The sequence below is a fragment of the Brachyhypopomus gauderio genome, chromosome 2 (genome assembly GCF_052324685.1).
Source record: "Brachyhypopomus gauderio isolate BG-103 chromosome 2, BGAUD_0.2, whole genome shotgun sequence".
In the NCBI taxonomy this organism is placed as follows: domain Eukaryota; kingdom Metazoa; phylum Chordata; class Actinopteri; order Gymnotiformes; family Hypopomidae; genus Brachyhypopomus; species Brachyhypopomus gauderio.
The window spans coordinates 3,920,234-3,948,103 of NC_135212.1; the positions used below are offsets into that span (position 1 = coordinate 3,920,234).

A 27,870-nucleotide genomic window follows, 5' to 3' on the forward strand; every position below is an offset into this window, starting at 1 on the left:
ACAAGCTATTTGTTCATCACAACAAAGCTCATGAAAGAGTTAAGAAAGACATACTGGAGATGAAAATCTGGTGCATTTCACCATTTTGTGATACAGACAGGAAATGTTTACTATTTATATGCACAATATTTAGCCTAAATAAGGCTAAATACATAATGTAGTGCAGTGTTGATTCAGTTGGCACATAGTGTTAGATATAAAAATTTAACAAACCTTTTTAGCCGCATGCTGAAATGGCACTTTATTTTTTATTTTTATTTTGGGGGGAGGGGGTTCAGTAACTGTGACCTCTGTGTCTACCTGAACCCTTAACAGGGTAAAATCTCCAGTGACTATTTGTGTGTATGTTTGAAGGTGGGGATTGATTTCACACTGACTAACCACCTGTGGCCAATGTGTGATGTAATAACACAAAATGTAATAAAACTTTACAATTGGTGAAATAAGATGTGTGTGATGTCATATTTATATGCCCCAGGGTACAAAACAAACAGGAAGGGGGATGGGGGACTCAAAATTGCATCATATTAAGTTTTAAAGGTGTCAACAACAAATAATTGGAGAATATGAAACACCAAAGCATGTGCTTTGACATTTACATTTTTTTATGATTTTATCTTTGTGTACAGAACACTGTAGCAACGGGCAGCCACAAGCAAATGGGAGCACAGGTCTGAGGAGGCCTTTTTAAAAACTTCCTGTTCATTTTCAGCTCAGTGAATTACTGTTAGGACCGTTAAATTCAATAGTGGTTTAGACTTATTTTTTTGCCCTGGGGTGAAAATGTGTTTTTATTTTGTTGTGGGTCAGATGAGGATTCTGACTGAAAATGAAAAGACCTGTTTGCCTTGTGTTTTGTGATGTTTTTATACTCTTCAGACAAACACTTTAAGTAGCCCAGTGTTGCCTTTTTTACCCAACCTTCTATTACGAGTGGTCTACAGTTGTGACATGTTGTCACGCTACGGTCCCCGAACCCTTCCTTTTGGGGCGTGTGTTAACGTTGTCTGTGTCTACTCGTCTGCGTCAGTGTAGCTCCGTGGGTGCGGGTGCGTCTTGTCATTATCCGTCTCACCTGTGGCTCGTCTCGTCATCACGTGGGGTTGATGTGCTCTGTCTATTTAATGTGCGTTCGCGCAGTGTCTTGTGCTCGTCGTTGTCTACAGTCTACACGTTGCTGTGTGAGTGTTTCTGTTCTCCGTGCGCTATTGCGCAATATCTGTTAAATAAAGTGACGTTACGCAAAGCAAGGATCCCGTGTCTCATCCTTCGCCGCGAGCCGCGCGTCACAGAACGACGAGCCAACAAGAGACACCAAACCATGCCAGGCTACACCGCCCGACCTAAGAAGGGGAGGAGGCCCAGCAAGCACCACCACGCCTCTTCCCCTGCACAGCACCGCGGAGCCCCCGTCACCCTCGAAGCGATGCAGCAGGATCCGTTATGTGCGGTTATGCTGCTTCGGGCTCGGGAAGCCAGGACTGAGGAGTTGGCGGACTATTTCCGCGAGACCGCGGTGCGGTTTTGGAAGGAGCGTCACCCCTCTCCCTCCAAGGACCTCTCACCTCTGCGGGTAGGCTCCCTCGAGCTCTGCTCCACGGAGAAGACCCCCGAGAGCGAGTTCGAGGGGGCGGACTCTCCGGACGAGGAAGAAGAGGAAGAGGACAGTTCACCCTCTATATGCTCCGCACCCACCATAGATTATGGCGAGGGAGAAGAGGAGGTGGACTATCCCCACTCCGTGTGCTCCGCCCCAACCGAATACTACGGCGGGGAGGAGGAGGACTACCTTCCATCAGTGTATTCCGATCCCACCATAGACTACGGTGAGGAGGAGGGGTCCTACACCGAGGAGGAGGGCTACATCCCTCCGCCCGTAGGTCCCTCTACCACCGTGGAGGAAGGCGGAGAGGAGTATGACGAGGAGGAGTACCCTCCGTCGGAGTGCTCCGCATACCCTGAGGAAGAGGGCTCCTATACCGAGGAGGAAGAGGAGAGCCCTCCCCCCTCAGAACTGTCCGCCGGGACGGTGAAGAGGAGGAGGTTTCCAGAGGCGGGCTCGTCTCCCGAGCGCTCCCCAGCCAGCGACATGGACTGTTCACGGGGTGGCAGCTCGGGGCAGCCCATGAGCTGGAGCCGTGGCAGTGAGGAAGATATGGAAGCAGAGGAGGCCCCTCCCACTGCCAGGTCCGGAGGGAGATCCCCGGGTGAAGAAGGATTCCCGTACGGCCCACCGAGGGGCGGGACCAGCCGTGCTGCACCTGACGCGTCCGCCAGCTGTGCTGCACCTGACGCGTCCGCCAGCCGTGCTGCACCTGACGCGTCCGCCAGCCGCGCTGCGCCCGGTGGAGGGTTTGCAGCGAGGGCAGGAGGAGGACCGCCCACCGCAGCGCCTGCAGCCCCAGCAGCTCCCGGTCTCTCTCCCCTGATCGCTCTCCTCCTGGCGCGCAGCCTGGCGCCACTGTCATGTGTGTCCGTTCCTGTTTTCGTATGTATTCCCGTATGTCTGCCTAATCTCCTTTTCCCTTTCGTGCCTCTGTATGTTAATGTTCCTGTTTGTGTGTTTGTAAATGTCCCGTTAAATGTGTCTAACGTGTTTTCCCCGGTCTTCCCAGGGAGGGTGTTCTAGGCTGTTCGTGGCGGATTCTCCACCGAGGGCGGTCATCTCCCAGACGCAGGACTGGGCGCTTCGGATCCGCCCATCGACGTGGGTTCGGGGCACTCGGTCCTGTTGGCACCCCGGGACGGGTAGTGCCCTTGGTGGGGGCATCTGTCACGCTACGGTCCCCGAACCCTTCCTTTTGGGGCGTGTGTTAACGTTGTCTGTGTCTACTCGTCTGCGTCAGTGTAGCTCCGTGGGTGCGGGTGCGTCTTGTCATTATCCGTCTCACCTGTGGCTCGTCTCGTCATCACGTGGGGTTGATGTGGTCTGTCTATTTAATGTGCGTTCGCGCAGTGTCTTGTGCTCGTCGTTGTCTACAGTCTACACGTTGCTGTGTGAGTGTTTCTGTTCTCCGTGCGCTATTGCGCAATATCTGTTAAATAAAGTGACGTTACGCAAAGCAAGGATCCCGTGTCTCATCCTTCGCCGCGAGCCGCGCGTCACACATGTAACATGTTGAGCACTGGTAATTCAGATTTGGCAATATTTATAAGTTTGCGTCTATATCAGGATGATCTGATGTTGCTTCAGAAAATAGCACAAAAGTAGTATGGATTACCAGAATGTGTATAGTAAAACATGGGATCTCCATGTTCTTATCCACATTCAACTTTTTGAACAAATGTGCAATTGAGAAAGTAGAAAGACAAAATCACAGAGAGATTATATAGATTTATAGTAAATATCAAAATCTAAAAGTGGCTCAGGGTCAGAACTGACTGAAGGAAATATATACATATCCAATGCACAGTGGGCATTATCTCCAAATTATAGTGTGTATCAGTTATCACACACACACACACACACACACACACACACAAATCTTTTAAGGTATCTGTTTCTAACTCTTATCAACTGTGTCTCTAATTAAATGGCTAATACCATAAAAATACCAGAGACATAACTTTACACCCATGATAAAGCAAATATAGCATAATTAAATACAAACAGTACTAATCAATTTAGCCTTGCAATAAAAACAACATTAACAAAATTAGATAAATTAATTACTTAATTGTGCATTTACAGATCAAAGTTGTCATAAGTGGTTCTTCAGTTCAAACAGACCTTGAAACTAACTTACCTGATAAAAACAATTAATAGCAATAAGTCATGAGGTCAAAGTTCACCTGTAGGCTAAGCAATAGTTTATTACCAACCGTTTATCCAAAGGCTCACCCGTGTCCCCACACCTAGACACTTTTCATATGTAATATAAACACCCTTTACACAACAGAAAGCACGTGAAATGTGCACAAAGAACTAAACTTAGCTGCATGACATCAACTGCAATTTCATTTTGAGGAACACTGTTTCTACAGGTGTTTAAACACCTGCAACACATCTGTCATGTAACTTTGGAACTCTCTCACACGTGCATGTACTCATTCTCACATGCATATACTTACTCTCACATGAATGCACTCACTCACATGTTCATGTACTCACTGTCACGTGAATATACTCACTCTCATGTGCATGTACTCACTCTCACGTGAATATTCACACTCTCATGTGCATGTACTCACTCACACATGAATGTACTCACTCTCATGTGCATATACTCACTCACACATGAATATACTCACTCACATGTGCATATACTCACTTTCATGTGAATATACTCACTCTCATGTGCATGCATTCACTCTCATGTATATACTCACTCTCATGTACTCACTCACTCATGTTCATGTGCTCACTCTCATGTGATATACTCACTCTCATGTGCATGCACTCACTCTCATGTACTCACTCACTCATGTTCTTGTGCTCACTCTCACGTGAATATACTCACTCTCATGTGCATATACTCACTCTCACGTGAATATACTCACTCTCATGTGCATGTACTCACTCTCACGTGAATATACTCACTCTCATGTGCATGTACTCACTCTCACGTGAATATACTCACTCTCGTGTGCATGTACTCACTCTCACTTAAAGGTATGTATGCACACTGGTCTCTAGAACTTCACAGATTACCTGCTCAGCCACAGTCATGAGGACCTAAACAACCTAAATCGCCCCTATTCTCCTTCCTAAGTCGGCTAAGTAGACAATTGGCTCGCACATACACCTATACTTCTCTGTTCAGCATGTTTACTGTGTACAGTTTACGGAGTCCGCAGTGAGGTAATATATGGCACACCCTCCATTTTGAAAGCTGTCAGTGGAGCCTCTAAGCATGGCCCAGTCTGCCAGATATGAATGTGCCATCATTAAGAATGGTGCAAAATATGTCCTATCTCTCTGAACGCTAGATCAATAAATGTTGTGAAGATACAGAATTTTTACTCTGTATGGCTTTTCACAATACTACTGCTCAGTAAAAAGCATCATCAATTTTGTATAAAAACATAAATTACAGGTTCATGATATTTAGAAGCTAACGAGAAAAGAGTTTGATAGACAAAAGCCTGTGAAACGGTTTACTGTCACCTTACAGCCCCGGACCCTCACTTGACGTGTGCATGTGTAGTCTGCGTCTATACACTTCCTGTGGGTGTGGCTGTTTGTGTATGTGTTCACCCGTCTCGTTAGTCCAAAGCGTTATACGTGGAGCTCATTATGTGTTTATATTGTGTGAGTTAGTCTTGACCCGTGCTCATCTTTGAGTCCAATGCATGTTCTATGTTACATGTGCAACTAGTGATACTAGTCGCTGTTACAAATAAACCAAGTGTATTTAATCTCTTTTGCCATGCTGTCCTGGTTACGAGGTCAGTTGTGTTGTTTATGTAAAATTTGCAGAAACTGTGAACAGTGGAAAAAAAACTAGTTGCCATGGCAGTGCTCCTTGAGGTCACTTGGCTTTATTGCCATTGTACTTTACTGAAACGTCTCTGTGGGCTTTGAGCTCAAAGCTAATGCTCAGTGTAAAGAAAAGAAGCACACTGCTGGCAAACAGTCACAAAATATTTATTTCACTTCTTTTATGAAACCTAGAGTTCTAGGATTTGGTAGCTGTTGTCCCATGTGTGCACATATGCATACGCGTATTCACAGATGTAAACAGATGAGGACTCAGTGGATTTTGCACAAGATTTTACTCTTCAGCTGCAAAGAAAGGCCTGCATCACTGTATCTTTCACTTCTCCAAACAGAGCCTCAAAGCCAGCACGCTTCTGACAGACACGCGAACCAGAACAGAACTATTTCAAAACGTTGACTCACACTCAAAATGTGTTTATACAAACTAATGCGTTCTGTGCTGCATTTAGTCCACATATATACTGTAAATAGGTTTCCTTTACACTGGGCACCTGAGTCAAAGACTGATGTAACAGAGATGGCTCACTAGTGACACAAAACCAATAATAATGAAAAAAACTGGGTTGCATTCTAGGGTGCGTGGGATTCCACTGCATTTTTAACCTTTGAGCGGAAGGCTTTGTTTTGCGTACGGGCCCTGTGGGAATCCATGCAAAGAGGGGAATGATGTCACGGTGTTTACCAGTAGCCTACAGCACTGCTTGTCTATCTCTGTGAGTCCATACTGCACGTGGGCGGTCCAGGGTGGGCGGTGAGATTCATTACGATCCAGAGGCCGGTCCAGTCACACGGTCATCTGAGTGGTGCCTCGCTCCCCCCAGCCAGAAATAACAGCTTTTCCTTCGAGAGGCTGGACTCTGCACAATCTGTGTGAAATACACACCGGTGCTCATGCGCTGAGTAACAACAGCAAAGAAATTATCACAGTAAGCAAGAAACGGAACAGTTGTATGACATGACAGCTAAGTGTTTCCACACATTTCTGCCATCGGTTTGTTTTTTTTTTTAATTCCAGCAATCATATCATGTTAAAGGCGGTGAAATCCATCCTACCAAGGCAGTAGGAGGTTGTCCTCAACATAACCTGTAATCACTTTTAGCGACTTTTGAGCCGGTCGAGGGATGAATGTGGGTGAGGGTGTTGGGTGAAGACGTTGGGACTTGTCACTGATATGTTAACAATTGTCCTTTATCTAGATTTGTAGATAGTGGTTCATTTACAGGTCCTTTACAAAACAATTGCACAAGAGCTCAGTGAGTGGAATGTTAAATGTGTTGCTACCTGCAGTCATGGACAAGAAGCCTCCCAGACCACTGGATGACTGCTTGAGGGTGTGGAGATTTGACTATATAGGATATATATTTGAAATTAAAGATTAGACAAATTATATGCTGATTAAGGCCAGCTGTTTCTACCTCTCAGGGGAGCTGATGTGGAATTGTTTTTAGCTGATACCCAATATGCAAGATCGATTCATTTAGATTTCTTGTCTAACTTTTTAACGTTAGTTTGTTTGTTTTGCAGTGCTTCTATAAACATATAAATGAACATACAGTATATATGCCACACTTATGCTTTGGGTCTTTATTCCTACAAATCTTACATAAGCAACAGCTAGACAAACATGATTGCAGTGCTTTGGCACAAAGTGACCATTTTGAGTTTTAGGGTAAGATCAGCTTGTCGATTGTTAGTTGTTAGCTTCCCAAGTGCACTTCAACTATTGTTCATAAAATGTTTTAAATGCACATTAAGATCCTTCAATCGTTTACAAGCCTTTCATATTAAGGACCTCTGAGGGAGGCTATTAAATATATGAACAGATCAGGGATCAGTTTCCCAAAACGTTCTTAGCGCTAAGTACTTCGTAACCTCATTCTTACGTACGAGGTTAAGAAGTAGGCTACTTAGCGCTAAGAACGTTTTGGGAAACTCACCCCAGATCTATCGATATATTCATATTTCATATGATATTTACATAAAACACATAAAGCCATGCATAACCAACACAAACAGATTCATAACCTATCAACACAAACCTATCCAAAACATTATGCAGATGGCCAAACTATTAAGGATATTACCGGATCCATGTAATGCAGAGTAAATGACAAGACGCATAAACATTTCATAATCTTTTACAGAGTGTTTATGCAGGTGTTATATGTCTGTTTAATGTCATAATCTCAAACAACTCCCGTACAGTAAAGCATTCCTGATTTAAATACAGTTGAGTGTAACTGACAAGCAGTATTGTTTCACTCTTATCATATCAGCTGGGTTTAATGAAACCCCATGACAAATTTAATGAATGTACATGCAAGCGTACTGTGGAGTTGGATTTTGTAATGTATGAATTCCACAATAATGACTTTGAAAAAAGGCAGAAGTCGTGATATCCTCTTCAGTTTGTAGAGATGTGCAGGTAAGGCCAACAGTTACTGAAAAAAACATTCGATAATTTTATGCGCAATTTGCAGATAACATTACAAAATAACTCAAATAACTCAATGACTCAAAATAAAACATTCTGGCTTTGAGCAGAATTTTCAGGGCTCATGAAAAATCTGAGAAGAATTGCAAATTTAAATGACACTCCTATGTGGCAGTTAACTTTAGCAAAATACAAATACTGTGGCTCCATTTCAAGTAACATAGGAGACATTTTCAGTCATATTACAAGTAGCTGATCTCCAGTGATGTGTTCTTCTCCACAGGCTCCTCTGGCAGAGGTTTCACGTTACCATTCTTTGTTCCATTCAGCAGAGCTGTGGTCGGACCAAATGGAGGTCCTTTGCTACTACTGTCACCAGCTGGGCATCTCCTCTCTGGGGAGCCAGGATTGGACAGCCCACCAGCAAAGGACCTCTCAGAAAGCAAAGCACGGTTGCATTCGGCCTGTCCGCTGCCGTTCCCGTTCTGCGTGATCTTGCAGATCTCAGTCATCTCAGTCATCTCCTCCCTGTCTTCATCCTCATCATCCTCTTCATCTTCTCTCATGGCCCTGCGCAGACTCTCACGGGGCATCAGCATCTGGCGACGCTCATCCTGTTGCTGCTGGTCTGCAGGTTCATGGCTCTCCACCTTCCGAGAAGACCGGCACAGGGCCTTGCGGAAGCCCCGCTTGAAGTTGTCGGACAGGAAGCTGTAGACGATGGGATTGGCACAGCTGTTGGCGTAGGAGAGCACCACCACAAAGTAGTAGAGACCCTGCAGCTCACCAGGTGGATCCACAATCAGGTTGATGATGTTGAGGGCATAGAAAGGTAGCCAACAGAAGACGAAGACGGCCACGACTATGACCACCATGCGAGTGACCTTGCGCTCAGATTTGCGGCGTTTGGCGGAGGTGGCATGGACCTTCTTGCTTGAGCTGCGTATCTTGACCACAATAAGCAAGTAGCACATGCAGATGACCAGCAGGGGAAAGAAAAAGCCAATCGTGGATGTGTAAATGATAAACGCGGCGCTCCAGATATTTTTGGGCTCCGGCCAGTTGATGTTGCAGATTTTACCCTTTTCCAAGATGTCAGCGAAGATCACCATGGGCAGGACCACCATGAAGGACATGGCCCACACCGAACCGTTCACCGCCTTGGCCACCTGTGGCCGCCTCCACCTGGAAGAGCGGATGGGGTGTACCACTGCCAGGTAGCGGTCGATACTCATCACTGTCAGGCAGAAGATGCTGGTGAACTGGTTGATGCCGTCCACTGTCATAACCAGCCGGCACATGAACGAACCAAATGGCCAGAACATCATGGCGTTCTGGACGGCCAGGAATGGCAAGCTCAGCATGAAAAGCTCATCGGCGATAGCCAGATTGAGGATGTAGATGTTGGTGACGGACTCGGTCTTGGAGTAATGCAGCACAATGTGGATGACTAGGGTATTTCCTCCCAAGCCGACCACGCAGACGATGATGTATATGAGCGAGGTGAGTACTCCAGCCACACCAGCGTCTGTTCCATGGGTGCAGTTCAAGGTGTTGAAGAGGCATGTGTCGTTGAAAAATGTCTCATTGAAGAGGAACCCAGGGAGTGAGAGGTTGGCCCAAAGCTCTGCTACTGCAGAGGGGTCCACGGAGGAGACCTCCATCACAGCTCCGATTTCGTTCTCTGTCTCTGTCTCTCACGCTGTGCTCAGCTGGCATCCATTGTCCTACAAAAAGGAGAAACAGAAACTGTCATTTTTTTTCATTCAACGCTCCCTCTGACTCGAAGCCTAACTGTGGAATGCAAAATGTGCATAATATCGGAACAATTCCTGCATTGTTTACAGCTATTCTGCAAGAAAGAGAGAAAGCCATTCTTCAAGAGAGAAACAAGCATGAAGCATGTTTTAAGTGAGTTATAAGACACAGACATTACATACCCAATAGTCTATAACTGACCTACTGTGCCAGAAATACATAAAATCCCGTTCTAAACTCAATCACACAGCTAGTGAATTATTTCCAAGAGGAATCATTTATGTTATTGACTAGATGTAATATAATAAACTGTGTTTCCTGTAACTTTCCACATTGATGTTTTGGTTTTCTGTGCCACAGCTGAGCTGCTGAAGTCAGTTTCAAATGTATATTACAACTGGCAAAACAATTTTGTTTAAAATGTTAACTGAACGTAAGTGATTAGCAATGTCACAGTTCTGTCTTTCAGTTTTAAACTGAACAGCCTATTACGTCCCTAGGGAAGCATAAGATTATATTAACAACTAATCACCATTTCTTATTAATTGAAAATAACAAAATTTAAATATCAAAACATATTAAATAACATTTTCTATAAAATAATGCTGAATATTAATGCTCATTCAATTATTTTCCCTTTTGTGACTCAAAAACAATGTTTTTGGTTGTTTTATTGTCCATCTTACAGGCCAATTAGGCAGCGTCTACCCCATCATTAAGACAGACATGAGTGACGGGAATGACGAAACGTGCAATTAGAAGTTGTCATTAAACTGTGCAAATACTGTGATGGAAGAACTAACAGCAGTCATGAGGAGAATGAGACAGGCCTAGAGGAGGAGGGGGGGGGGATGGTCAGGGCGGCTGCTGCTTTATGGAAGGTTAGATGGAAATGGTAATTCAAACAACATAATTAAATGATAGCAGGGTGAGAAATAAAAGGAGTAAGACAAATGTATGGGCAGCGGGTATGAGTCACACAGGAAACAATTAGCGCAGATGGAGAGGAAGTGAGCGAGGCAGCTGTGGGAAACAGACCTGCAGAGTCTGTGTGTGGCCAGTGTGTGTGGCCAGTGTGTGTGCCTACACACTCCTCAGGCCATTTAAACATCACCTTTTCCCACATACCACAGCTAATGACTGACATTTTACCCATGTAGCACTGAACAAACTATGGCAATGTTTTGTGCATGTGTGTGTGTGTGTGTGTGTGTTATTGGGGAGGGAATGTCAGATATAGCTTGGGTCCCTTGCTACACTTGGGCACGCCAGGAGTGTGCATGCAAATAAGAGCGATGTAGATGTAGTCTTCCCTGTCTGCCCATACTCTCACTGTACAAACATTGTCCGTCTATGACTTGGGGGAACATTCACACCTGTGCACATCAAAGAGGGCACCTTTCTCTCTCTCTCTCTCTCTCTCTCTCTCTCTCTCTCTCTCTCTCTCTCTCTCTCTCTCTCTCTCTCTCTCTCTCTCTCTCTCTCTCGTTCACATGCTCTTCCACTCCCCCGCTCATGTCTAGTCTTATCTGTGATGCGGACATCACAGCCGCATGCCTGTCTCAAGGCCTGGTCCACACGGGGAAATTAAAAACTCTCCTGCAGACCAATACTGCTTCTTGTCAGTGCCTAAGACCCGGAGCCGTACAAGCCCCTCCCAGCAGCCTCAAGCAACGTGAGCTCATCTGGAAAAGTGCACACACCTGTGCGCACCACACTCCCCTTTTTGATGTCATTACCCAGAGTGCTCAGTTGATGTCTTAAGGGGCTCAGGGCTCTGATTGGTTTGTCTTGTGGCTTCATTACTTCGTTTCTCTCTACTAATTGCAAACAGCAAACACACTCTCCTTATTTAATCCCACTTAACGCCGCCGCTGCATCTCTGATTTGAAATGACGGCGTCTTTGATGTCGGCCTGATTCTTTGGGGCTTCTGGCTCTTTACTGCCATTCAAGTGTTATTTTCTCTGGAAGGTTGGAGCCCTGAGCACTTCCTGTTCTTCCTACTCTCATGGGTCAAACCATCGTAATGAAATGGAGTCCTCCCTCATCACAGCACTGTGATGTGAACATGTTATCTGTGAATACCTTAGAATATGCAGGCTGGAACTAATCTCTCTTACAAGACAATTTTTGATTAAAAAATGTACTTCAATGTAATATTCATTTTAAGATCCTATGAGATTTCAACAGCTGTTCTGGGTTTTCTCACAGTGCTCACATACAATGACAGGCACTGGTCACCAGTGATGTCAGTAACGCGTTACTCTAATCTTACCACTTTTTTCGGTAACGAGTAATATAACGCGCTACTATTTCCAGTCCAGTAATCAGATTAAAGTTACTTATCCAAATAACTGTGCATTACTATTTTTATTTTCCCTAGTAAAATATATATTTTTGCTTTCTTCTTGGCTCAGTTCTACTTTTGCGTCTGACCGTAGCGCTCGATTCCGCACACTGCGCGACCCTGTGAGAGGGTGTCCTCTCGTAACGCAGTGTCCTCCCGTAACGATATGTGGTAGTATAAAGAAACACCCCTCAAAAACAGTGGAAGGAACATTTACCTGAAGAATTTTAATGTTGCACTGTGTTCCACGTTTGAAAAGTGCTGGAATTTTGACTAACGTTGCCTACTTTAAAATGCTTGAAATTGTAATCGTATTTCATTTCACAAGCTGTCTGACTGAACAGTTCGCTTGTATTACATTTACAAATACATTTACAAATAATCAGAGTTGTATAGTAACGAAGTAGAACTACTTCACTACTGTACTTAAGTACAAAAATGCTGTATCTGTACTTTACTGGAGTATTATTTTTTTCTCCTACTTCCACTTTTACTTCACTACATATTTTCCATCAGTTTAATACCTTTACTCTGATACATTTTTTACGCGCTGTATAGTTACTCGTTACAATTATAAATATGTTAGCTGGCGCTGTCACCGGGTCAAGCGATCAGGCTGTCTTATGAGCATGCTCCGGTCGCGTCTCGTTTACTCTGTTGCTGCCTTCACTGAACACTTGAGCTTCGTAATCTAGGTTCACTTGACACGTCGTGACTGCCGCAAGGGTCCGCGCGGCAAAATGACGCAATCGCGGTGGCTCCGCCCATGCACGTTGGCCATGCGCGCGGTCGCGTCACGAGGTCGTGCACCTCTCGATTTTTGTGTGGGCACTTTGAAGGTAAATTTTCAGTATTTTCCAGCACCTTCAGCTTAATTTACATATTTATACAAATACACATATACTCGAAAGTATTCCAAATAATTCGCTTTTTATCTCATTAAAAGAGATGGTACCGTGTTTGGTAACAGCAGAAGAGCAGCATAAGTGCTGCATATTAAGCTTGTTGGTGTTTTAATGTACATATATTGGCACCTTCCACACCATCAACATCGAGTGATTGTGGCGGTGAGGGTGAGGAAGGAGACAGAGACAGTGTTTGCGTTTGCTGGAGTGAAAGTAAATTCCTATAGGATGAAGTGCCATCTCTACCTCCCTAAAGAGGGTGAAATATTGGCCTCCAAAAATTCACCTTAGAACTTGAAGAAACACATCAATGTAAGTTATAAATATAACGCACAGAATATATCTTTGCTAACTAACCTAATTATGTTCATGACGTGCATTCACTTAACATTAGCTGGCAGTCGGCGATGTTGTGTTTTTAGCAACAGTAAGCCATGTCTCTTTTCATGCTGACTAATCAGTGCCCATTTTTATAGTGTTTTTATAGGGTCAGGGCATTTATTGGGGGTAAACGCAGGGCAGTAGGCTCATCCTCAGAATCCGACGAACGGATTTTACGTCCAAAATACAACTCGTTTTCTCAGCTAAATTAAGTCGAACTTGTACTTCTGCTTCAAACCTACGACGTAGCGGGACATAGGTCATGGGAGATGTTTTTTGTGTACGAAGTGTTAAGCCCAGTTTTTTAAGTTGCTACTTGTTTGTACATACAGAACATACAGTGTTTGTGGTCTTTGACATCTTTGATTTGTAAGACATATATAAAAACCACTGATAATCAAACTTTGATGGCTTTCTTTAATTAAATCAAAACACAATACTTGTACTTTTTACTTTCAGTACTTGAGTAATAAATTTTTAGAAAAAACTACTTGCAATACTTAAGTACAAAAAATGTTGAATACTTCTGTACTTCTACTTAAGTAAAGTTTTTAAAGAACACTTCAACTTCTACTCAAGTAAATTTTTTGATAGAGTACTTGTACTTTTACTCAAGTATGGGTCTCTAATACTTTATACAACACTGCAAATAATACCACGCAGGTACACAAACGTAATGTCAGGAGATACTGTAGCGACTCCTACTCCTCACGGCGAGTCTTGCCCTTTAAGTGACACTGTGTGTGTGTAGGGGGGCGTTATCAATAAAGTTTCCCTCCTCGGGACTTTTGGATTAAGCAGTTTCTGCCACGGTTACCGAACCTGCTTCAATACATTGTTACTGTTAAAAATGCACTTCCAATAAAGTGAGTATTGGAAAAATTAATTTTGCTGCTGAATGTAACTACTAAAGTAACTTGTAATCTAACGTAGTTACTGTTAAAATCAAGTAATCAGTAACGTAACTAAGTTACTTTTAAAAGGAGTAATCAGTAATCGGATTACTTTTTCAAGGTAACTTAGCCATCACTGCTGGTCACATATCACATTAGAGGTGTGGCCTGACTACATAACCTTTTCTGCATCTACTGATCATTTAAAGTATTTTTACAGTACACGTTGTGTAAAGTGGATAAATTGGAATGAAATCAGCCATTTTAGAAAGTGGTGGGAACGCATCTCCTTACGTGTTATGAATAATTTGAGAGTTATTAATGTCATTCATTAAAAAACAATATAAGCCTAATTTTCTAAGTATAAAAAATATTTTGGAACTGTGTTTGAAAACACCATTCTATGCTTTTTTTCCCCGTTTGGCTCTCTGTCACTTACCTGAAAGAAGTGCTTCATCAAACTGACGTCTATGTGCACATACTAGTGGATTACTGGAAGTGTTGATGCCGAAAGCAATCTTATCTGCTGTCACTGTGCAGTTTGTCTACATAATCATCTTAAGGAAACAATACAGTGTGAACCATATTATTGGATCCAATGCTGCAATGCATCAAAATAATGGCATGAAACCTTCCGAATATAGCACGCCTAATTTCACACTAAATCCCCCACATGTGGGGACTATGGCTGTGCTCAGAAAAGGTATAACTTATAACACATACAACATCCTGCAGAGAAAGAGAGAATGAGAAAGAAAGAAAGAAAGAAAGAAAGAAAGAAAGAAAAGAGATAAATAAGAGAGAGACAATGAAGAGAGGAAAGAGAGATACATTTGAAAATGCAAAAAATATACATAATTGTGTAAGAAAATCTGAAATGCACAGCACTGGACAGTCTTATTCCTTATTCAGTTAAATCCTCTATAAACTTCTTTTCACTATGATATGTTAGGTACCCTTCACGTTGTTTCATTCTCAAGTTCACCTGATAGGTGCCTGATTTTGGAACCAGTTTCCTAAGCACACACCTTGCTGTCACCTTGCTGTATCAATGCCACTCACACAGTTTTAGGCTTCAAGCATTATTTTCTTGCACGATACATATGACATTTATCTATGGTCCAGAACATTACTACTTGATTCCATGACATATGTTAGCATTTATTAACAATCACCACCCACTTTAGTAGAAACATTTTTTCACTACAAACACTTTTTTAGGTGTAATCCTACATCCTTGTTATCATGCACAGTAATACAGCCCTCAGCAGTAAGTTTCTAACCACACAACCACTGTTGGTCAAATATATTTAGGTGGCGAGCCACCTTCAACCCAGCTGTGACATTTACTTGTGTAAAAACTGCAGCAACACTGCTGTGCCTGATCCACACTCATACCAGCACAGCACCCACAACTATGTCCATGGCAAAGATGAGGCTCAGAATGTCCCACCACCCAAACAGCAGTCAGCCATGGAACTGTGAAACTGAGCAGAGTGTGTACGTGCATGTGTGTGTGTTTGCATACACTACCATCTGTAATAAGGAAAAGCTTTTAAACAATACCATCTTATTAGTGACCAAAATTAAAACTCTCTGGTGATTTTCTCTCACACTGAAGATGTCTATTAGCTTCTGTTAGCACTAAATTTACTGATCATATATCACCATTGTTTCTGAGAAGACTGCTAAATACTTTTGTTACTGCCACATATTCACTCTGGCTATTTCACACAGAAGTATGATGTTTTTCATGGCTTCACTTCTTGGATTTGTCAGGAAAATCATAAAACTATTGGTGTGCAGTCATTCAGTCATTCACCGAGTGCTGCTGGCCTGAAAATGGTTTGTTAGAATAAATTCTAACATCCAATCCACGAGGGCCGTAAGGTTCTGAAAGTGAAAATCACTTTGTTCTTTCTGGAAACCTTGTGACCTTCACTGCACTACCTCTGTGTATATATATATATATATATATATATATATATATATATATATATATATATATATATATATATATATATATATATATATATATATATATATATATATAACAGTCAGCCATGGCATGGAACTGTATAATTATAATTATATAGGCTACTGGTAGATTAACACCCTGAGTTGTAATCGTGGTAACGGTTCCTATGATCAGCATCAAATGCGATGTGTGTTTATTTAATTAAGGGTTTAAAGACACTCCATTTGTCGTGGTTCTGCTGGATGCGTTTTGCCTCTTCCTTTCAGTGTGTGACTGGAATGAGACGTGTATTTGGGGCCTTTCTCCTTCTGCGATTCACGCGTTTCTTGGCGTTCATTAACAGCACCCTGTTGATCTTTTTGTTTTTCGTAGATTCTGTATTTGTTACACATGACATTTCATCAAGTAAACGTTACCTTGATGAAGCTCATTTTCTTTTTGTGGTTGGTTGATGATATATTGCTAATTAAGCACCTGGAGTTCAAGCAGTCAGTCACTGACCTTTCTTCTTGTCAAGTCCCACAGTTGTTGTCATAAACTCCAGTTTACAAATTAGTTAAAATGAGTGTAAATGAAGAACCTGAATTATGAACCTGACTGCTACTTAGTATCTAACAGGAGTAGCACCTACTGCCTTCTGCAAAATTGTAAAATAATGAACAAATGATTGATCTCCTATCATGCAAGAGCTTTTGCTCTATATATTCCAGCAAGGTTTAATCCCAGCTACAGGTTCTATAGGTAGAACTTTGTTTTCACGGATGACAAACATTCTGTACAAGTCTGGGATGTTTACGCTGGTGGAGCCACTTTGACAGGAGTATAGGGACAGGCCTTCTGCAGCCAAGAACCTTCACAGCACTGCTGGAGATAGGACCTGTTTATATTAATGTGCCATATTTTGTCAATTGTGATTTTTCACCGCAATCGAAATTTGTCCTCCGCATTTTGCCCATCTGTGCAGATAGAACACACACACACACACACACACACACACACACACACACACACACACACACACTAGTGATTACTAGGGGGGCTGTGGATCACACGTGCCCAGAGCGGTGGGCAGCCCTAGCCTGGCGCCCGGGAGCAGTTGGTGTTAGGTGCCTTCCTCAAGGGCACCTCAGTCATGGCCTCAGGTCTGGGAATCGAACCCACAACCCTCTGGTCACAAGACCAGTTCCCTACCACCAGGCCATGACTGCCCCACACATGTGCACACATCTGAGAATACAGACAACACTGTCTTGATTTGTCAGTGTTCTTAAACTCTGTTAAATAATAGATTAAAATAAGCTAACACAATATAATAATAAACTTAAGTGTTAGCTTACAGATACACTTTAGCAGGTTATTACTAATCTGTTAAAGTAACCCTCCCAAGCTTATAGAATACAGCTGCCAAATTAAATGGTTAAATGTGGGGTACTAATTGTCACGTTGAGGACCCCGGCCCCTCCCTTTTGGGCGTGTGTAAACGTTGTCCACGTGCTCTGTCTGCGTCAGCGGATCTCCGCGGTGATGGCTATGTTGTGTGAATAATGTATCTCACCTGTGAATCGTCTCGTAATCACATGGGGCTAATGTGGTCTGTCTATTTAATGTGCGCTCACACAGTGTTCTGTGCTCGTCGTTGTCTAAGTCTGCACGTTGTGTGCCTGTTTATGTTTTCTGTGCGCTTCATAGCGCTATATTACGTGTCGAAATAAAAGTGACGTCAGTTGCAAGAGGGATTCCGTGTCTCGTTCCTCGCCACGACCCGCGCGTCACAGAACGACGAGCCGTTGAAGACACCAGGACTATGCCAGGCCACAAAGCAAAGCCAAGGAAGGGCAAGAAGCCAAGTAAGCGACACCACCGCTCTTCCTCCTCTCCCCCGCGCCGCGTAACCTCGCCCATGCAGGAGCAGTTGGAGAGGGACCCGGTGTGCGCCCTCCAGCTGGCCTCAGCTCGGAAGGTAGAGGAGAGGGACCCCGAGCTGGCGGAGATCTTCCGCCAGGGCGCGGTGAGAATTTGGAGGGAGCGACACTCCCCTACTCCCCTCTCGCCGCTGAGGGTGGACTCCTGGGTTTATGGAGCCACCGAGTCCACCCCGGAGAACGAGTTTGGGGAGGGGGACTCCGAGGAGGAGGAGCAGGACGAGGAGGTGGAGGCATATCCTCCGTCGATAGGCGAAGCCTCCACCGTTGACTACGGTGGGGAGGGGGAGGAGGCCTACCCCCCGTCGCTGGAAGACGTGTCTACTATTGACTACGGGGGAGAGGAGGAGGAGTCCGAGGAAGAGGACTACCTCCCTCCACCTGTAGGTCCCGCCTCCATCGTTGAGGAGGGGGAGGAGGACGACGACGAGGACTACCCGCCGTCGGAGCGCTCCGCATACCCCTCTGACTACGGTGAGGAGGAGGAGGAGCTTGAAGAGGAAGATCGTCCTCTGTCCGTGCACTCAGGCGTTTCTGAGGAGGGTAGTCCGCCCCCCTCGGAGTGTTCTGCGGGGACTGTGAAGGGGAGTTGGAGACCAGAGGCGAGTCCATCCTCGTGCTCCCGGGGTGGCAGCCCGGAGCAGTTCATGGAGAGAACCCGGAGTGAGGACGAGGAGAGCATGGAGACCGAAGGGGTCTCCCCAAGCGGCCCGTATGGGGAGTACGCCGACCGCGCTGCTCCAGGTGCCTACGCCGACCGCGCTGCTCCAGGCGTCTACGCCGACCGCGCTGCTCCAGGCGCCTACGGGCCCAGTGCAACAACCCCCACGTCTGGCGACACAGTAGTTGAGCTTCTGGTAACAAATGATACAAATTTGGCAAGAATTCTTGCACTCTGTCATATTTCTGACTAGATGTGGCATGTATTACACTGCATAAATTATCAGCCTTGATCAACCACTGCTTATTCAAGGAATTGAATGGGTTTCTTGTTCTGCAAGAGATACGCTCTACACTAGATAAACAAAAATAAGACTGATTGCTTCATTTAAGTACTAAGATCAAAGACTTTTAATTTCCATTGCCTACACACTTTTGACATATTTCTAAACACTATGGTAGTTGCTATGGTAGCACTAAAGTTAGAAAAACTAACATTATTCTGTGCAGTGATTGGAAGCAATCCTATAAAAATGTCACTTGACTCATCTCTAAATGTACGTCACCTGACTCATCTCTAAATGTATGGCCCCATGACTCATCTCTAAATGTATGTCACCTGACTCATCTCTAAATGTACGTTACCTGACTCATCTCTAAATGTACGTTACCTGATTCATCTCTAAATGTACGTTACCTGACTCATCTCTAAATGTACGTTACCTGACTCATCTCTAAATGTACGTTACCTGATTCATCTCTAAATGTATGTCACCTGACTCATCTCTAAATGTACGTTACCTGACTCATCTCTAAATGTACGTTACCTGATTCATCTCTAAATGTACGTTACCTGACTCATCTCTAAATATGTCACCTGACTCATCTCTAAATGTACGTCACCTGACTCATCTCTAAATGTACGTCACCTGATTCATTTCTATATATATGTCACCCGATTCATCTCTAAAACACTTATTATGGACTTTTGTCCAAAGGCAATTTTAGCATTTGTTTAACTTAAGAGTCAAAGTCAAATTTATACCAGGCAATATATTTACTACTGAGGTACAATGCAGTTTCTTCAAAGATATAAGACCCAAGCCTACAGATCACTGAAAATATCTTGTAATTAATTCTGGCTGATGCACTATGTGTTATATCACAGTGGTAAAAGGGCACCTGCTTACCAAGGTTCAAATACAATAATGCAGAAACAAAGAATTTAGATTACAAGCTACTACTAGAACTGTTGATTTAAGCGTATCATGACTGAATAAAGCAACGTGCATAAATGTTTACTCTCTTGAGGTCAGGCATTCGAGAATGCACTAGTTCTATGTTTCCTTGATGGTTCTTTACAGGATCTCCACGACAACATCCAGGTTCAGGGGTCACCACGACCTACAAATGCCCTACAAGTCAAACAACACTAACACCACTATTTTGGAGACAACTGGTGACATGGGTCACTTCTTGATTAAATGAAGGCATATTATTTCTTACGTATTCAAAAGTATCAAACATATTTCAAAAAATGACAAATATTTTCAAATGATTTATTCCCTGTAGTAAAAAAAACAGGACTCGCATAGACAGAAAGCTGTAGCTTTTACTCTAGCTAAATGCTTCTCTGTGAAACTGATTTTCACACACCACAGATTTGTCCTAATTGACTGTTTTCCATTCAAAAGCTCTGAATACCCTATATAAAGCAGAATTCCCTGAAAGGCACTTATCCACACCCACAGACACGTCACACCACCACCCCCACCCCCGCCAAACCAAAAGGGTTTCTTGCAAAGTGCGTAATGTTGAAAAACAACGGACAATCTGTCGCCTTACCTCGTAGAATTTGTACGTGTTCCCACTAACGCTGATCTTGATGGAGTGCTTGTGCCAAAAGAACAGTACTCAAATAGTACGTGACTCAGATAAGAAAGCTTTCAGGTGATTTTCCTGCCTAGATGAGTTCACATCAGGGCAGGTACAGTACAACCCTAACCTACAGCACAGATGACCTTAACGTCCCTAACGTTTTGCTTAGGAACACTAATCAATTAAACTAATGTTAACTAATTAAACACTAATGTGTTATAGAGAACCAAAAGACAGTAGTATCTTACATTTTTGCCAAATGTCTGTATGCTGGATATGTAAGTGAAGAAGAAAGGATTTCCTCTAGACAACGCAGACCATGTTGCGTTTCAAAGCTTACAAACATAGGGAGCACAGGAGGCTAACGTATTGAAATTCACCTCAGCCATACAATCCAATCATATCATCACGGTTTTAGGCTGGGTGGCTTGCAATAAATCCACGCTCACTCATCAGCGCAGCTCTGCCCTTCCCCTGTGCCTAGTGGGACACACTGCACATTTTAATAAGGCACAGTTATCAGACGCTGCAGCGCAGACAAAACACAAACAGGAAGACATGCTGCCAGGTCATAATGAAGATGTACTCGAGAGCCTCAGATCACAAAGGGCCTGTTGGACTGGAGCAGAGACAGCGCAGCGGAGCTTGAAGGATTTCCTGGTGATGAGGACTAATCATGCCTGACCTCATTATGACCTGCTCTTCATCCTTTTAAAATCCTTATAAGTTGTTTCCTCTCCAATTTTGATAGAATTACAGCTGTGATTTTACAAGCAGTTGCTTGTTTATAGAAAATTAAATCTAATGTTTAATTTATCAAATAAAATGCTGATAATCACCACAGGCGTGCTCAGCACTCCTGCACTGCTGCGCTCCTTTCAGAAAAAAGCCACATCTAAACAACGCCCAAGGGGTATTTTAAAGCCCCTGTTTCGTGGTGCTGCTGGTGAGCTTCTATCAGAGGGGAGTGGAGGGGTGAGTGGAGGGGTGAGTGGAGGGGTGAATAGAGGGGTGAGTGGAGGGGTGAGGGGAGGGGTGAGTGAAGGGGTGAATAGAGGGGTGAGTGGAGGGGTGAGGGGAGGGGTGAGTGAAGGGGTGAGTGGAGGGGTGAGTGGAGGGGTGAGTGAAGGGGTGAATAGAGGGGTGAGTGGAGGGGTGAGGGGAGGGGTGAGTGAAGGGGTGAGTGGAGGGGTGAGTGGAGGGGTGAGTGAAGGGGCGAGTGAAGGGGTGAGTGGAGGGGTGAGAGGAGGGGCGAGTGAAGGGGTGAGTGGAGGGGTGAGAGGAGGGGCGAGTGAAGGGGTGAGTGAAGGGGTGAGTGGAGGGGTGAGTGAAGGAGTGAGTTGAGGGGTGAGGGGAGGGCTTCACTTCCTTACCTCTAGTTCTCACTCTTTGGCTTATCTTTTTCGACTCAGGGCTCATGCCTGTCCACACGATATCTTTCAGCCTCAATCCGAATGTGCCGCCATTGAATGGCGACATTCTGACCATGGTGAGGTGTCGTGGGGAGATCCTTGTGTCTGAGTGAAATTCTAACCCAAGCCTAAAATATCTCTAACTCTCTTTTGTCTTCCTCCCAAGGAGAAGAACAGATGAAGGTCAGGACTGCTCGCAGGGGCGTTTGTGTGCCACGCACAGCCCTCTTGCATCCCTGCCTTTCAGATGATAGCAACTCTGCATTAGTGAGTCCACATTCTGTGATCAGATCTGTACTGGCGTTCTACTGAAGCTGTGGCTCAGAAGTGTGATCACTGGATTTAGAGGACGTGATTTTCTGATATTTTTGGAGGACATTTTCATGGAATGTTGTTTTCTAAAATGCTCCAAGCTTCCTCAAAAATGCGTCTTATATGGAATAAAAACAATTTTACGTGTGTTATGATAAGTTGTGACTACAGTCCAAGCACATGAGGATTTATATATGGTTCAGTTGAGTTCAAGGAATCATTTGAAAATGATCAATTTATCTTAAGATGGCATTAACAACGCCACTGTTGTTCTACCCACAGCTAAATGATTGTGTGTGTGTGTGTGTGTGTGTGTGTGTGTGTGTGTGTGTGTGTGTGTGTGTGTGTGTGTGTGTGATAATGGCAAAGAATGTGGTCCTATTAGTGAAAATAGAAGACTGCAAGAAAAGGCATTTTTTTATTAAAGCCTCCCACAGACAGATTTAAAGGGTATGTGGTAGTGACAAACTCTATGCTTGTGAGGTATTTGGTACCCATGTTCTGTGGTAATGTTGCAGGAAAATGGTGGAAGCAGCGACAGTGTCAGTGTGTGTGTATGCAGGCACGTGTATCTCACAGGCATGATATTGGCAGGCAGGCAGCTGGGATCTTCCATCTGCAAGGTTTCCCATCTTCCTACTCAAATCTAATCATCCAGAAGGCTTTGAATAAATCATCGGGGAGTTGATCAAGCATGCTTCCACTAGAATGGAATTTGTTAGTGCCATTCTTGAAACGTTATTTGCTGACGAAAAAAATCCTGATGGATAGTGTGTCACATCTTCATTATTTTAGGACCTTTCTGATATCCTAATAAATCGTAAGGAGTGACTTAACAAAGGTTGTGTATGACATTTCTGTGATTGTTTCCTCAACAGGAACTTACCAAAAACAAATGCAGTGCAGGTTTGCAGTGAACAGGTTTGCAGTGAAGTGCATGATGGTTATCGAGCACCTAAGAGACAAGAAGGCACACTGCCAATACCGGATCCAGCCCAATCTCTTAAGATAAGATGAGCAAGCGGTGTCTATGTAAAAGAATATCCCTTCACCAACATTGATGCTGCTTTGTTATTGTTATGCATTTATGCTTTGAGTCTCGGTACAACTCCCTTGCAGCCGGGTCTGAAGAAGTGGACTGAAAAAGTTCTGAAGTGGTTTTGACCCTGCCGTGGTCTCTCCACATGCCTGTGCGTCTGTGCACACTGCGATCTCAGTGCACACTGAAACCCATCGCCCAACATTCTCCATCTCAGAGCTCAAGGCAGAAAATAGCCCAGTATTATTCAAAGTATTACTGCAGTTGTTTAAAAGCCTAAGGCTGAACAATGAGAAAGTTGGTGTTATTGCATGCAGGAAAAAGTGCCACTGTTACCTCCCTTTCACTGTAATTGTAAACTTTGCCTGTGGTCAAAAAACAGAATGTATTGGATTGAGAGAACAGAGAATAAAGGGGGAGGGAGAGAGAGAGAGAAAGAGAATTCGATGGCAACCCAGCGAGCCTTAGTGAGAATAACACATCTCCATCCCCCTGGGCACCAAGCATGCAATCATAAAACGATCTATGATCAATAAGGCATCTCTGGCTTTCTGAAATCCTGGAAGTGAAATCGCAAAAGTAAATCATTGATCGGCGCCAAGCGGGTAAGAGGTGTTGAGCGTGTGTAACGATGCACCTCGAGGAAGGCCGGCTGTGTGACTGCAGGCGGCGGTGTGTGGGTGGAATGGAGCGAGCACTACGGCGTTGGAATGGAGCGGGCTGGGAGACGCTGCACTGGCATGCTGAGTGTCATGCTGTTGGTGAGAGGCATGGACAAGAGTGGGAAGGCTTGCGACACACTACGCAGAGATGCTGACGCACAACGCAGGAGAAATTAGTAGATCTGTATGATCTTTAGTACATACACACACACACACACACACCCACACACACACAGGAGCATTCATACACAAATGCCATAATAACTGCACACCTGTCGGGAGCAGATGCACATTTATGTCCCACTGCCTGTGTAATTCTGTTGAGTTAACACAGAGCCCCCATGGCTGTGTGTGGCGAAGATTCATGCAATGGCAGATCCAGAGCAGATGTCACGGTGCTGATGAGAGGGCTGTGTGTCAGTAATTACGGACTGTTTAAACGGGCAACTGAAGTTCGGCTGTGAGAGGCAGACTGTTGCGCCTGTCACCTGAGATGCAACCCAGCTGGTGAAGAGTTGCTAACTGGGCAACGTGCAAGGCCACACGTTCCTCTGCTCTATCGCTCTCCCTCCTAATTTCACTCTTGCTGTCACTCGCTCTCTCTTTCTCACACCCCCCCCCCCCCCGATTCCCTCTCCCACACTCTTTCTCTCACTTTCTCTGTCTCTCTACTGAGTAATGAAGTGTGTAATGTGTGTTTTTATAACCCCTTCAAACATAAATGGAAGGTTACGGGAAGTTTCTTGATTGCTATATTGGCTCTCTAACTAACTGTAACAAAGACAGAATTGAAAAAAAAATCCCCTCCACTTTCCACTTTAGCAGGATCATGAATGCTTTATGGTACACTGGCTTACGTGGTCGACAGGTCCTTACCCCTCCTTTCATCCTGGGTGCTTTCAGGACACTGGGGTAGCACTGCTGTAATAACGCCGTAACTGCAGACTACATGTGTCACAGGAGACCAATGCTAAGAACTATTTTTTACTATTTTTTAGGAGTTTGTTTTTCAGGCAGACTGGGCTTTAGGGCTGGAGGTGTCCCACGTCTGGTCTCCAATGACATCTCCACTCGCCGAAGAAGCCAAGGAGATGTAGAGGATCTCAGCCCCCACACTATTTCCTGCTTCACCCTTCAATCAAGCCTGCAGGCAGCTAGGTATAACCGGCTCCATCCAACTGCATCACCCTCACAGCACTGCTGTCAGAGCGAGGCGCGTCAACGGCAGGCTAACCCATTCTTCCAAGGGTTTAAAAGGAAACTTGCTCAACTCTTCACCAGGACACCAGGGTGTCAGAGCAATAACATCAAAGGAGATCCCAATGAGATCATGTTATTGAGACCATAAGTGAGAGGCTTCACTGACACACTGCAACCACCACCTGCCTGCCTCATATATTGCTTAGGAGAAGGTGGTGAGACATGCTCACAATAACAGCCTAAGCATAGCCGGATTGGAGCCACACAGGTGCCCGATACAGATACAACCACGAACAATCCCTTGGCAATCACCTGGTACTGTATAGTTGTGTAGGGGATGATAGGTCTTGTATCCTTTTCCAGCAGGGCAGATGGTACATGGACTAATCATGGCCTCTAGGAAGCCCAATAAAACATGCTCACTTGTCTGGATTCCCCGATTGCTGGTCAATACAAACGTGAATATGCAAACTAGACACAAAAGCGTTCAGCCTCTTATCCTCAGAACCCTGGCAAGCAGAGACACAGCGTGAGCGGGACTTGAACTCAGGCACACATGGGAGCTGCCGTTCGAAAGGCGAATGCCCTGTTCACTGCACCACAAGGCAAACAACAGTGGTCGGAGAGCGGCGATAGTCTTATCATCACACTGGAGTGGTTTCGACTTTGCACCGGTCTCTTTACACAACAATGTAAGGACCAGCTATAACTACAATACGTGAACAAAGACAAAACATCATGATTTTCTCCGTAAAGCTATGACCCACGTGCACTAAAAGCATTTAGCAATCCGGCGACAAATAACCCTACAACCCTATATAAAAAATCTATCAAATAAATACTGGGGAAAATGAATCATAATTCTACATGAAACCCAGGTTTCACAGAGAGGAAGATGGTACCTATAGTGCTACCTAGAGCAACAATAAGTAATGAATGTGTACTAGCCTGTAACTATACTATATAGATATTCTAAGACATGCTATACTAATATATTCTAATATTATACATAATCCAATTATATAATCTTATATGCTAATAGACAGACTTTCGATCTACAGGCTCATGGATCGGAACACAGGCTATATGAGGGCAGACAGTGTCAGGTTTTGGGTTTCAATACCCGTCATGGTGGGTGAAGTGAAATTGTTTCAGCACACTATGTTGACTAGTGAGTGACACCCTAGGCTGGTCCTCAGTGCCTAAATGTGATAAGAATCAGTGAACTACTAGCCACATGTATTAGGACAGACGAGTTATTCTGAAAGAGTCCTTAAAAACAAACATTCAACTGACTGTAGATCAGTGTTTAAACATCAGCCCTGTCCACACTCATGAAACAGTGGATGCTGCCAGGAATCGTCAGGGAGAGTGTGGCTGGCTTTAGCATATTTGGTACCTGCTCAGTGGATGCATGTAACATGGTATATTGCCAAAGATGTCTGGGTGGTGTCCCAGAATTCCAGATTGCAGTGCCAGTGTAATTCCCATTTCACAGTTTCACCGTACAATGTTCTCAGGGCATTATTTCAAAACTGTAGTGTGTCAGTTATCTCTCTCTCTCTCTCTCTCTCTCTCTCTCTCTCTCTCTCACACACACACACACACACACACACACACAGATATTAATTTGTGGTATTGTACCACTGTTTTTTTTAGCACAGGCACAAAAAAAGTTTTTTTTATATTAATAAATGCTAAAAATTGAGGTTGGGGAAGTTAAATATCAATAAACGGACATATACACTGCATATACCAGGCAAAATCCAATAACTACAGCTATATCAAACCGTAATGTAATTGTAATTCTTGAAAGATATTTATAACTGGAAACAATAGTTGGAAACAATAGTCATGGAATAGATAGCCTACAGATATAGTCATTACATAGTCATGCTTGAATAGGGGCGATGTGTGACGTTGCATTTGAACTTGCATTACTCCCCAAAGGAATTACAATAACACCTGCAGCATAATTCGTACTGAGTAACGTTAATTACATCTACGGTGTCCGAAATGTCAAAAGCAAAGCGCACTCTCAAATACTAAGCAGCGGACTTCCCCGAACCCTCTGTGTCTACAACCGCTGTCCACGCGAAGCTTCGGATATTTCACAGGTTACATGAAACAGTGTCTTAAGTAAAACACATAAGAAATCTGAATACACTTGTAAACGGGTTACTGGCAACTCTGTAACCCAGCGATGCACATCACATAAACAATACACCTGTGCCGAAAAGAGATGCGCAAAACGTGCGGTGTAAACTTACCTCGGATCAATCGCGTAAAACCCGAGATCCTTGGAATTCCTCCCAACAGAAGTGGGAACAGGAATTGCGCGGCTGAAAGAGCACAGGCGCCTCCGGGTGATGCTGCTGCTCAGCTACTTGAGGATGGGGCTGGATAACATTGCTCAAACGTGCAATGTGAACAGCGCGTGAAACCAGGTTCAAGGGTGGGAAGCGCGCGAAGTGATCTACTTTCTAGGCGCGCGAGAAACTCTTTGCTATATGAATTTGCTCTAAACTAACGGGGACTCCTTAACATTATATTACTAGATGCTCCATCGCCCGCCTGTAACCAGGTAACGGCTCTTCTGTAAGCAGACGCCCCAGGGATAGAAAGTGGGAGGTGTTGATATAAATC

At 44.1% G+C, this 27,870-nt stretch overlaps 1 protein-coding gene across 1 annotated transcript; it reads right to left on the bottom strand.

Moving 5' to 3' along the window:
• Positions 1–7,589: 7,589 nt before the first annotated feature.
• Positions 7,590–27,791, bottom strand: LOC143484229 (somatostatin receptor type 5-like). Its single transcript, XM_076982868.1, has 2 exons — positions 27,495–27,791; positions 7,590–9,602 (listed from the first exon to the last, which is right to left on the bottom strand). The coding sequence occupies exon 2, from the start codon at positions 9,537–9,539 to the stop codon at positions 8,118–8,120; it is 1,422 nt and encodes a 473-aa protein (XP_076838983.1). The 5' UTR covers positions 9,540–9,602; positions 27,495–27,791; the 3' UTR covers positions 7,590–8,117.
• Between the last annotated feature and the right edge of the window lie 79 nt (positions 27,792–27,870).